We start from the raw sequence: 13,530 nt of genomic DNA, 5'->3' as shown, positions 1-13,530 counted from the left end.
CTTTATAGTTTAACATAATGACATTTTTTTTTACCTTCACACTATATATATTTGCATGAAATAGCCACTGTTCAGTCGAGGAAAAACATCCTAATCATCAATACTCAGTAGTAAATATCTTTGTCTCTTTCTCTGTTTCTGGTCAGAAGATCTCTGTTTTCTCAGTCTGTCAACATCCAGAATTTAATCATTAACGATGAATATCATCAAATCATCCACTTCTTCTTCAACTAACAAGAGCACAAAACCAAGAAAGAATATTGGCAGCAATGTGAGTAGTAATGGCAAACAAAATGCAGAGGAGCAACAGAACAATTGCAGATATTTGGGAGTGAGGAGAAGGCCGTGGGGTCGATATGCTGCAGAAATAAGAGATCCGAATACGAAAGAAAGGCATTGGTTGGGAACATTTGACACTGCGGAGGAAGCTGCTTTGGCCTATGATAGAGCTGCGCGTTCTATGCGTAGAAACAACAACAACAACAAATCTAACAAACCTACTCGTACCAACTTTGTCTACTCCGACATGCCACCTGGCTCTTCTGTCACTTGTGTGATTTCCCCTGACGATGAATATCATCATCATCATCATCTCCAACAACAACAATTACTCGTCTTTGGTCAGGTCGAGAATGTTTCTGTTCCTGCTGTCGACTATGCTGACTTCAGTCAGTTCTCCATTAATAATGGCGGTGGTAGTGGTGGCGGAGAGTTTGCATTGCAACAGTATTATAACCCCAACTACAACGTACATATGGAAGAAAGTTACAGGTATTGAATTTTATTTAAAAGTTTAAGTTGTTTGAGAAAACACAATTTTAATTAAAAAGGGCAGCTCGGCGTATTAAGCTCCTGTTATACGTGGGGTTCGGAAAATTAAGGGTCGGACCACAAAGGTCTATTGTACGTGTAGCCTTACCCTGCAAAAACAGCTCGAACATGTGACCTCTTGATCACATATCAACAACTTTCCCAGTTACGTCATAGCTACACTTCAAAAAAAACACATTTTAATTATTTAATTAAAAATGTCTTAGCACGCTCTGGCTTAGACTTTTTTTTGGGGGGGGGGGGGGGGGGTCAAGTACATGGAATAATAGTACGTAACAGCAAAACTTGAACTCAGGACCTCTACGTGCAGTAAAATTAAGTTGTTCGAAAGAATACAATTTTAATTATTTTATTTATGTTTTTGACAACAGGTGTGATAGTAATAATGCAACATCAACAGAATTGCCGCCATTGCCGGAGGATATAACAAGCAGCGGCAACTTCTACTACTATAGTGAGGAAAGTAATAATGAAGGCGCTCAATTTCCAGCAACAACAGCAATATCATCAGTTTCAGATCATATGGGATATAGCAGTAGTAATAGTACTAGCCTTTTGAACGAAATGATGCCAATGAGTTTTGGTACAAACGACTACGAATATCAATATGGCGTGACATGTGGAGTATTAGGAGGAGGAAGTACTGTCACTACAACATCTGAGAGCTATAACGGTTTCGGGTTTGATGATTGTTTACAGCCACTACAATACTGCAGCAGTAACATTATGCAAGATGAATCAACCAACACTACTTTGGGTTATTGGTTTTCATAATTTTTTTTGTTCATCATCATTTAAATTCGTCTCTGGTTAGGGAGCACTTCGTCTAATCCTCGAATCAGTGAGTTTCAAATACTATATGATAAAAAAAAAATCCGAACATTCCTCGAAGATGAAGGCTCTTTACTACTAAACCATTATATGTTGAAGGTAAAATTGGAGTTTGATTGCAAACTTCGGTTAATTTCTCCTTGTAATTGTTTTTGTCTTCTTAATTTGGTCTACTAATTAGTACTACAGCAATTACCTGTTCCTGTTGAACATTATCATTGTTGATTTATTGCATTGCTTTTAAAAAAAAATTCCCTGCTATATCCATATTTAATATACATAGTATTAGCAAGAGTAAGTGACCCTCAATCGTTCTAACAATAATTTTTTTAATAGAAATTCCTGCTATATCCATATTTAAATACATAGTATTAGCAAGAGTAAGTGACCCTCAATCGTTCTAAAAATAATTTTTTTAATAGAAATGGAATAAGCTCGAAGAAAAGATTCTTGTACTGCAATCCTCAACCTCGAGCTTCTAGAAGAGAAAGTTTTAATAGTACAGACAGACATCTCTATAATAGCACCGCTATATAATAGCCATTCTATTATAAAAGTCAAGGTTTTCTCGGAACAAATTTTTATCTTATGTCATATTATGTCTTCAATAACAACACTTCTCTAAGAGGTCGTTTGGTTACGGGGCAAATTACTCACGTAGTAATATAGTTAATGTACATGTTTCATAACTAATGTTGATGTTTGGTTGTTGTTATGCATTGGGGATATAAGTAATACATAGATAAGTTATACAACAAATCTATATAATATTTATGCAACGTATACTAAATAATCAAATGAACACAAAAAAAACCTCATATTTATTTAAATTACACATTGTATAATTAAAATAAAGTAAACATTTAACAAAAATTAATCTCTACATTACAATCCATAAATTACTAATCCATGCATTATTACTTACCCAACTAATCCCTTCATAATTAAACCATGTATAACTAAACCCTACATTACTAATACCCACATAACTCTAACCATCAACCAAACTACACCTAAATACACAAATTAAAGACAACGCCATATCCTTCATGAAATGACGAATAGGCATTAAAATCGACGGAAACAGAACAGATAGCAGCCTACTCTAATCGTCATGTTCAAGGAAATCTACTGTTGACTATGACGGGCAAACCCATCCACGAGTTTCAACTCTGCTAGAAATTTATGAGCATAAAATGGTAGAGGATGCTGACTAAAAACACAGGTGAATCACCAAATAAAGGTACTAGAGAACAGATGATGCCAACAGCTACATCTCAATCCCAAGAAAGTTAAGTTCTATTACATAAGTTCTAACAGCATTCATCCTCACTCACCATATCACTTCCTTTTTGCAATAGTGCTAGTTCCATTTGTTGTCTACCACATGTTAATAAATTCAGTTTCACAACTTCAAAACCACTAAGAAAAAGTTGCCATGTTCGCAAATGAATCAAAACAGCAGTTCAGTAACAGACAGCAAATCAAACTATACCAAAGCAAGTAGAACTCACCCGACACGGAGACATACAATGACCACATAGGCTAACAGATACATTCAAGTTCTAAAAAAATGTAAGTTCAAGGAAATATCGATCACTACAACATAATTTAACAAAAAGAATAGAAAAGTACTTTCAGGGAACCGCCGCATAGAAATAACATTGCAGTAACATTCCAATTCCAAAAGGGATAACTCAAATTAGAACCATACCATAATCAAGTCATAGTAGACTCAAAAACACTTGTTCTTAATTAAGACTAAATAGTGAAAATGAAAATAGAGTACTGCATCAAAATTCCCATATGAAGATTCATTTCAATATAAATCGAATGCTATCTCTCTAATCTCCCTTTCTCCTGAAAGAACATCCCTCGGTAAGTCTAGCACGACCACCAGTAGGCTGGCACAAAACTGTCTGGCAGTTTCCGCAAACAACCACCGTCTGAGAATGGCTGAACACAGTTGTTCTGCATGATTTAAACATACAATCAAACCAGTGAACTCCTAGAATATACTCCCTATGTTCCATTTTATGTGGCAGGTCAAGTGTACGAGATTCAAACTATTAAATTTTTAGTGTGAATTCAAATATAAACTCTTACAAGTTTATGGAAATAAAATTAACATGTAAGAAACTAAAATTAAAGTACTCCATCTGTCTTATTTTGTGTGGCACGCTTATTTTTAGCGAGTCCCAGCAAGAATGACGCCTTCCTATAGTTAAACATAATTTAACATAAGACTTTCTTTTTTACCTTACACAATGATTAGAGCCAAAAAATGTCTATGATTTGTTTTAGACACAAATATTTCGGAAGTCTTTGTTTATTTCTTAAAGTTTGGCAAATATCATGACATAAATTGGATCAGAGGTTAGTCCCAAAGGGTTATTGATTCAAAACAATTAAAACTATTTTAGAAAAAAAACATGATCAAATGAAATACTTTTAACTCCCAAACAGTAATAGTGCCACATAAAGACTGGAACACAAGGAAATACTAAGCTAAACATAATAAACCAAAGGACAAAGATATTACATGTTAAAGCAGCCTTGGCACTTAACATCCTACAGAGAAAACAAAGCCACACATAAATTATAAAATCCAAAAAGCATACATAAACAGGAAATCATTTTCACATTGGAAAAAAAATGTACCATGAAGAAAGAGTTAGGAGACTGAACAAGACGTTTGAGCTTATGCTTCCTCTTTTCAACATCTGCTGGCGGGTTCAACGAATCGTAATCATTTGAAAGAACCTATAAAATTTAAAATTAGCAGATATAATTAAGCAAATTATAATCGTAATCATTTGAAAGCACATATAAATTTCAAAATAAGCAGATATAATTAAGCAAATTATATAAGCGTTAAGAAAATTGAAATCGAGATCGAGACGGCAAGTCACCATTTTCGCAAGATGAAATGAGAGTGAGGGGAGGCTGTGTGTTGCGCCACAAGCAGCGAAGATGGAGATGGTGTGAGAGAGGGTAAGAATTAGGGTTTTGTGGAATATATAGTGTGTGGCGAATGTTGTGGGCCGTGGATTTGTAGTAGGTGTTAATCTGGGCCCTCATTTAAGGTTTCTTGCTCTTTAAGGGCTTTGAGTTTAGGTTTTTTTCCATCCGCCGACTTCACATATTACTGCTTTCCTCTTTATATTTCCACAATTTTCTCTTTTTACCCCATAATTATTATTTATTTATTTTTGGTCAAAGAGAAAATTTTGTATACGTAGATATGTGATTTTTGACCCTCCCAAATATTTTTTATATTTTAGTATATAAATATTTAATTTAGGCCTAATATAGCTATTTCAACTATTTTTAACTTCTTTACTTTATTTTCGTCTTAAAAATGGAAAATTACGAAAAAATATATTTTTAGCTTACGTATCTTTCATAAATTTAAATAAAAATATATAAAAATAGTACTTATTTTATCTTTATATAATTTTGAAAATAAAAAAATATATAATAGTTTCATGTTAGCCTTTGGCATGAGGTAGTATTTTTATCTTACTTTAAAATGAGTCAATTAAGGTGTTGGATCATAATTTTAAGAGTTTTAGAACCCAATTCTTGGCCCAGTTCGGATTAGTCCATTAAGCCTAGGGACCCTTCTAGACTCTTATTTGGAATAAAAAAACAAATAAAGAAGACCCTAAGGACTTAACAAAAAAGACCTAGGGACTAATGGGTAAAATACACAAAGATACACCTAAACCTAGACTCTACCTATAAATGAGTACTTAAAAAAATCAAAAGAGAAAGAGAAAAAACGCTGAACGAAAAAGCTGAAAAGTTGCGCAAGGAACGACCCCTCCCCCCTCGGATCGTCTTCTCCGACCCCCCCCTCGCCTGTTCATTTTTCTTCAGTGTTTTGAACAGAAACGACCCCGACTCCATCTTCTCCAAACGACCCCCCCCCCCTTGAGTCTTCTTCTTCAGTAGCATAAGCCCAAAACAATAACTCCTCGCCGGAAAACCAGAAACCTACTGCCCTATCCAGGAGTTTTGTGCGTTGCCACTGCTTTGCCATATTTTCCGGCGAGTTTCGAGTTCGTCGAGGTCCCTCTGAAGATCGTCTTCTTCGCAGCCCCTGAAACCAACAACACCCAACAACGAAAAGAGGCAAACAACGCTGACCATGGTTGCTTGAAACTCGTCGGAAAAACGAGCCCCAGCAGCTCGTCGGATTTACGAGCTCCAGACGCAGCCTCTAAAACCAACGACACACAACAACCAACTCCTCCATAGCTACCAAGCTCCATCACCAGCTCAAACAAGAAAACAACCACGACACACGTACACGCTGAAAATAGTGAGGAGTTCACAAGCTCGTTTAACACTTTTCCGGCGAGTCTCGAGTTTTTCTGGTCGAGTTTCAATGACTATTTTGCTGGTTCCTTGTCGAGGTTGAATCCATCTTGGAGTTCGTTTGCGAGATCCGTACAGCACCATATATTGAAGTGTCGGGTTCGTCGAGGTCCCTGGTGCAAGCTTTCCGTTTAGTCGTTGATTCGAGTTTGCCGCTGAGGTCGTCATCGAGTTTTCTGGTCAGTAAAGGTCCTACTAGCATCGCCAACGTATGTTCCGGTTGGGCGCTGGTCAGTTGTTGGCTTGCCGTTCAAGGTCCGTTGGGATCCTTCTCACTATTTTAGATTTCTCTGTACTAGAAGACTTCAGTTTTTTAATTAAAAGGTCAGTTCATTCCTTCACGGCATTACTCCATTTTGGAATAGTTTTGATGGACTTTGCTGGTGCACCACTGCTTCATTTTCATTGATGCTTGTTTTAGAATAACGTATATCATTAGTAGTGTATACCTTAACTGCTGATGTTTGGTTGTCTCTGTGAATTAACTTTCATTGTGTGGAACCAGGATAAGTATACGCCTTAACAATAATTTGAGACGTAGGTTTAATGTTTAAAACATGAAAGAGCGATAAATATACTATAAGAGATAACGACGAGACTGTTCTGTTTGGATTAAATCACATTAGTTTGGATTTGTGTCATAGTTTAATTACATATTGGTCTAATAGGTAGAAATGACCATTTCTGATAAATTGATAGCATAAAAATAAGCGCGTAGTTGCTTTAGGCGCGCTATTTAATAATTTACTTTCCTAAACTCGGATGCGCATTTATGTGACCCAATCCAAATCTCAACAACGTTATATGAAATGTGTTGCGAACTACGGGTGCATTTATGTGATGTGGTTCGAGACATATTTTAAATGACGTTGCAATCTTCCTAAAAATAATTAAAAACGGTTATAAAGTTAAAGTTATACCATAGGCTAAAATATGTATTAAAAATCAGATAATAGGCCAATTATAACAGTTGAGCTCGTGCTAGAACCACGGAACTCAGGAATGCCTAACACCTTCTCCCGGGTTAACAAAATTCCTTACCCGAATTTCTGTGTTCGCGGACTGTAATACAGAGTCAACCTTTCCTCAACTCGGGATTTGAACCGGTGACTTGGGACACCATAAATTATCCCAAGTGGCGACTCTGAATTTTTAATAAATTAATCCCGTTTCGATTGTGACTTTAAGTTGGAAAAAACTCCCCTTATATATACCCTTTCGGGGTGTAGGTGTAAAAAAGAGGTGTGACTGCTCTGGCGATTCTGCTGGGAATCGAACCCAGAATCTCTGGTTCAGGGTTCAGAATTCGAGCTTAGAATAATTGTTGTATTTGGCTTTATTTATTATATGATTTTATTCACATGTTTGGGCCTAATGTGCTAAATGTTGCTTTTACCGCTTTGATATTATCTGAACTGTATATAAACTGCTACGAAACCCTTCTCTTCTCATCTTCGGGGATGTGCTCGCTAGTCGAGACTCCCTATTCTGTTAGTGTCATACCTTGAAATAAGAAAGAGGCTCGGACAAGTTACTAAGTCGGATGACCTTTTGGTTCCCGGTACGTAGCCCCTCCTCGGCTCGAGTTGTCCGCTCGAGTACACAAGTCTAGAACAAATACCCAAGTTTTGAACCTAGAATAACTCAGCTTTATGTCGGATCCCTAGTAGGAACGTTTGTTTGCATCATGTGCACTTGACTTAAGGGACTCAACACAGGGGTTGGGTCCGTCTAGGACAGGTATACCCCAAAAAATAACAGACCATCTTGATGCATCCTATGTGCTACATGTTGCCTTCCTTCAAGGGTAAAAGAGGTCATTTGGCGAACCAATGATAATTGAGGGCGAATGAAGAAAAAAAAAGAAAAAAAGAGAGAAAAAAAGAGAGGATGAAGCGAGCAGGGTCCAATTATATTTCTTGTTACAGCTTATTAAGAAAAAGAGCATGAAAACTTCAAAAAGATTGTACACTTTTATCATTTTTTAAAAATAAAAAAAATAAAAAAAGATTTTATATGTTTCATCATTTTTCTAAAAAAAAGAAAAAAAAATGTGTTTTCTATATGTCAGTTGTTTTTTTGTTATTCTCGTCCGCATCCAATCTGCCCGAACTACGCATACCTGATTCTCGTCTTTCGGGGTGTGATACGTAGGCAACCCACATAGGGTCTGGTCTTCCTAGTAAATCTTAGGTTCTTGGCTTTGTGGGGTCATAGCCAAATTTTGTACTTCTAGCCACCTTTTGGCCAAATAAGTCATTTTGCAAAAATAGTCTCAATCATGTCTTGCATGTGTCTTAGGGAATGTTATTGTCTTACATAGTGCTAGTTTAAGTTTTTTCATACAGGTGTGGATCTACTTACTGGAGTTTGAGCATGACATATACCCCAGGATCACTGCATTCAGGAGCTGCTTGAGGAGCCATTTTATGTTTTTGAGTCAATTGTTTTTGTTTTATTTTCTAGTCTTGTTTAGTAGTATTTAGTCTTTTAGGTGATGTTAGAGTTTGTAATAGTCAGGTTAAATTTGCCGAGTCTTTTTTTATTGTATTTCTTATTTTGTATGTGGAAATGTGTTACAAGTCGAAAATCTAGAAACAAAAAAGAAGAAATTTTGCGTTTTTGTTATAAGAAATAAAAAAATTCTCCTTTGAGATTGTTTTTCCTTTAGGCAATTAATATCTAGGACTTAAAATGAATTGTTTTACATTTCCTCTGTCGACGCCCCCTTTTTCTCTAACTGTGGGGTCAGAAATCGGGTATACGACATTGGGAAGGACAACTCTATTCCCTTTCGAGAATTGGGTTTCGGAATTTGAAGAGTCGCCACCTAATGATTATAGTGCATTAGGACACTTTTTAGAAGAGTTTGAGTTGGAAAACCAGAGTTCGGGTAAGGGCTAGAAATTATCTCGAGGGAAGGTGTTAGGCACCCCTCAAGATCCACTAGTGTGGTTCCCGGCCATGTTACAATTATGACTTTACAAGTAAACAATCAAGGCTCAAATAAGGATTCGCATATAACATTGTAATTAGGGTGGAAACTTTCGAAGGTAAGTAGAGAGGGCAAAAATTTATGAAAGAAAGATTTGAATAGTTTTACAAGAAGAGATGAAAGCACATAAAGGGAGGGGGGTCCTAGGTTTATAATTAATATGGATCACATCAATGCAATATCCAACAATCACTCCTCAGAAGAGGGGTCGCACGTGATATTAGCGCACCGGTCATCATATCCATATTTTATCCTTCCCACCCCGTTAAGGTATTAAAGCGCAGAGAGTTTCGTTACTTATTGCATGCTAGTACCCGTCCCACTCCTATCAGTCCCGTAGGTATTTAGGACTACTAATCCTAAAGGGAAAGGAATTTAGGGCCTTTTGAGAGTTTCAAAGGACAAAATACTAAGGCGTCAATCAAAACACATAATACAAGCAAAAGTGGAGGCAGATAAGCAAGTAAGACTCAAGTAAACCTCCTTAAATCAGATAAGCCATAGAGTTTAGCATGTCTCGCATGTACTGATTTGGTCTTTAAAATTAAAGCAATAAGCGGACTGATTCAACACATATTTTTAGACAGGAAGTCCACATTATGGCTCACTCGAATGTAGTTGTCAAAGACTGAGCCACTTTAATTAGTCAACTTTACCTTAAATGCGGGACAGAACTACTGATTGTAAAGGAGTTGCAGAATAAGATAAGTTTCATAAAAGATTGCAGACTTAATACAAAGAAAATGGTTTAAAACGAGTTTCAGAAAACATACTTATTTAAGAAAAAGAATTGCCGAGTTTTAACAAAAGAACTGAATTGCAGACTGATTGAAAAGGTTTATCAGATAAGTATAAAGAAGTGAATTCAGATTGATTTGAAAAATATTTGTCAAATTATCAGGAAAGCGGTAAGTTTCCAGAAAATATTCACTGATTTGAGAATATTCATCAAGAAGGAAAAAGATGCACTGGTCTGGTTGCAAGAAAAGTTTTAAGGGTTCAGAAAACGTGCAGAAAGTCGCTTGTTTTTGCAAGAAGGGGCAATACTGTTTTAGACGAGTGAAACAATTCCGATTTGAAGTTCCTATAGGTATGATCTCTACAAGTTACTGATTTTAATACCTTTCAAACGTTAACAACCTTACAAACATGATATCTATATGCTGGCTTATCGTTAAACCTAACGGTTTGCCTAACGTCATTATAAATACAAATCCCTATAGGCATGGTATCTATATGCATAGTTGCAGAAATCGGAAAGTTAGATCCTATAAGCATGGATTCTACTTGTGAGATTGCATAGATCAAAAATTAAATCCTATAGGCATGATCTCTACCCTTTGTGCATAAAGTAACCCCTCCCTTTTCACTAAATCCCCATGAGTTTATACAAATTATTACAGGCCAATAAAAACAAGATAGAAATTAAAAGTACATCAGAAATCATCAGCTACATCCAAGCAGCCTAATTCAGACTTAGTGTCTAACAATATGAAATTAAACCATTTCCGAAATCCAGATTTCCCAAGCCCTCTCTCATCTGGGGTGTTTCAGAGATCCAAGGAGTTTCAGGAACTCCAGGCAGTGCTTACACCCCAAATATTGTAGATTTAGATTATAGTGCAGTGTGGAAATGCCAGCTCTCAGATGTCCAAGTTCAGAGGGAACTCAAGGTCCCAAAGCAAGGCTCAAGAGAGGGGCATAACTTAAGATATAGGAATAGGTGTAAGTGCACAAAGGGGGAAAGGGAATCAAAGAGAGACCGGGCAAGCTAGTGGTTATGCCCAGCAATTGGGATGTTGGCACACCCCTGACCATTATGCTAGTCAAGCATTGAGAGTTAGGATCCATTGTGGATCAAGCCAAGGCCTGGACAGTAATTAGGATACTGTCAGGCCAAGGACTTAACTCAGCACATAGAAGGGGATAGGGGTAGAGGATTCATAACAGAAATAGAAGCAAGGAAGGAAAATATTTAACACAAATTACTGAACATAGGCAGTAGAGTAAACAACAGTCTGAAGCACATAAGGGTCAAAGAAAATAAGTAAGCAAAAGTAGCCTTGAGAGAACCAAGTTGTAAACAATAGTTCCAAAAGATCTCAAGCAAAGCCGAATTTAAAACAGTATTGCAAGAAAGTGTTTTTGTTTGTGTGTATTTTAGTATGTGTCTGTGTGTTTCTGATTTTTGAGAATTGATTCATGATAGAAAGAGGGAGGACTAGGTCCTTATATAGTTTTTTTTTTGAAAGCAAGTAAGGCAGGCAAAAAGTGCACAAACATAGAAACCAAATCAATTAGTATCAATTAAGACAACTAGACTCCTTTAATTAAGGGGTCTAGGTCAAACGGCTAATCAAGATGGAATAAGGAGGGAAAAAATCAATTTACTAAGGCTTGATTAAGGTAAGGAAACCATATAGTGCACAAATAAGGTCAAGTGCAGAGTTGGTAATTAAGAAAAGATGGAATAATGGTGTTCTTTATAAAGTAAAAATAAGGTATCAGTTTGAAAATCAGTCAAAAAGATTCCGGATCCAATTGTAATCATAAAGAACCTCAGGTAAATAAGGAAAGAATAATTCAAACGTTGGTACAGAATCACAGAAGAGATACACAAGACCAAGTATTTAAGGAAATCATCTCAAGCCTAGGATTTTACACGCAAAAGGATCAAAATAAACAGCTAGTAGGGTAAAAGGGATTTAGTCGAAAGAAATCAGGGATGAATCACTAGCATGATTAAAGGGATTTCAAAATCAATTCTGGGTGAAATCTTTGAAAGGGAAGTTTTTCCTCATGTATAAAGCATACAGTCCAAACAAAAGAAAAGCTTAACAATGAAAATTTCAGAATCACAGGCAAGTAGGATTCTGAATTCAGTTCCAGACTCACAGCGAGTCTGAAACCTAGGGTTCCAAAGTGAAACCCTAGTGCCATCTACTCGAAGGGAAACCCCCAAATTTTAGGATTTCAAATAGAAACAGAGGTGAAAAATCGTTCAAAGTCATTGAGAGAGGCAGACATACACAAACAGAAGCAAGAGAAACTACGAGTTTTAAGACAAAAGGTAGGCAAGAACATGCTGAGCAGGAATATCAACGAAACTTAGTAAAGTGAAACAAAATCAAAGCATGAACTTAAACATACATAGCAAAGAGTGAGAAGCAATGACCTAAGTTAGCACGTGAACAAAGAACAGAAAAGAATCTTGCAAATCAGTAAGGAAATAAGAGAACAATCTTGAACATAATAAGAAATAAACAGGCGAGCATAAACACACATAGGAGAGAGCAAAAGAGTCAGAAAACCTTTAAAGAAGTTTTTCCAGAAACCCTAAAATTGGATTCGAACAAATTTTGAAAAGAAAATTTGGGGAAAAGCCCTAAAACGTCTATTAAAGACCCAACACGTCACAGGTCTGAGAGAGATAGACGAGTACAGAACCTTAGAAGGCTTAAAATGGCAGAGAAGACCCTAGGATGAGAAGGTCTTAAGGAAAGTCGGATCTTTAGTCGGAGAGACTCATATTGCTTCGAACATGCCGGAAAATAGCCGGAGAGGCCATGGATCTTGCAGATTTGAGATAGATCTAAAGGAGACCATGGAAGTCAGGCCTCCAATCTTCGAATAGCTTTAGTTAGTGGTGAGGGAGAGTGAGCACAGGTCACCTATGACATGGGCTGCCATGGATTCTGGTGGAAATGAGACGGAGATCGGTGGAATAGGGTTGGGGTTTCGGAGGGCCAGAGAGGTTTTGGGAGATGAAGGGAGTTTGGAGGCGACTGTCTTTGGGTAAATGAACTAGGGTTAGGGGGTTAGGGATTAAAAAGGAAATGATACGTTATGGTCGTTGATCAAAAATGATCAACGGCCAAGATTTAAAAGAAAAACTGGACGGGTTTAGCAATTGGGTCAAGGGGTCGGGTAAAAAATGAAATTGGGTCGTTTAATTGGGTGGTATTGGGGTTTAATTTTGGGCTAAAATTGAAATGATAATGGCTATGTGTTAAATAATCAATTTCTCCCCTTTTTAATTTATATAGAATAGTTAAATTAATTTTAAAAACAAATTAAAAGAACTAAACTAATTAATAATATATAAAAATTAATCTAAAAATATTGGGAATGATTTTATAATTGTGAAACGCTATTAATCGTAATATAGGCTATAATTGCAATTTTATGCAATTTAGCTTAAAAATATCAAATAAATTTGTAAAAATATGCAAAAATCACCTTAATTATATTTTGGTGTAAATATGAGTATGGAAATAAATTATTCACCAAAATGATAATTTTGGAAATAATTATTGGATTTTGTACCGTTAAAATAGACAATAAATTGGTTTAAAAATCATTAAAAAATATACCAAACTCTTGGGTGTGCTGATATATGCACATATATGCTATTTTGAAAGTATTTTGAGTGTAAAAAATATGTTGCGACCGAAACACTCACGCAAGTGTACGTGATCGTCAAGTAATAG

The 13,530-nt window shown here is 36.3% G+C and overlaps 1 protein-coding gene across 1 annotated transcript; it reads right to left on the bottom strand.

Annotated features, from left to right (window-relative positions):
- Nucleotides 1-3,297: 3,297 nt before the first annotated feature.
- Nucleotides 3,298-4,728, bottom strand: LOC104223761 (small ribosomal subunit protein eS27y-like). The gene is made up of 4 exons (XM_009775260.2): nt 4,575-4,728; nt 4,324-4,425; nt 4,205-4,233; nt 3,298-3,633 (listed from the first exon to the last, which is right to left on the bottom strand). Exons 1-4 carry the CDS (start codon nt 4,575-4,577, stop codon nt 3,507-3,509), a joined length of 261 nt encoding a protein of 86 aa, XP_009773562.1. The 5' UTR covers nt 4,578-4,728; the 3' UTR covers nt 3,298-3,506.
- Between the last annotated feature and the right edge of the window lie 8,802 nt (nt 4,729-13,530).

This window comes from Nicotiana sylvestris, chromosome 4 (assembly GCF_000393655.2).
Source record: "Nicotiana sylvestris chromosome 4, ASM39365v2, whole genome shotgun sequence".
Lineage (NCBI taxonomy): Eukaryota > Viridiplantae > Streptophyta > Magnoliopsida > Solanales > Solanaceae > Nicotiana > Nicotiana sylvestris.
The sequence above is the reverse complement of the archived record's forward strand: the minus strand, read 5'-3'. Positions and strand labels throughout refer to the sequence as shown.

Coding starts and splice junctions, on each gene's coding strand:
- LOC104223761 (XM_009775260.2), bottom strand. Junction 4,234..4,323: donor CTCCTAACTCTTTCTTCATG/GTACATTTTTTT, acceptor TTTTCTCTGTAG/GATGTTAAGTGCCAAGGCTG. Junction 3,634..4,204: donor TGCCAAGGCTGCTTTAACAT/GTAATATCTTTG, acceptor TAAATCATGCAG/AACAACTGTGTTCAGCCATT.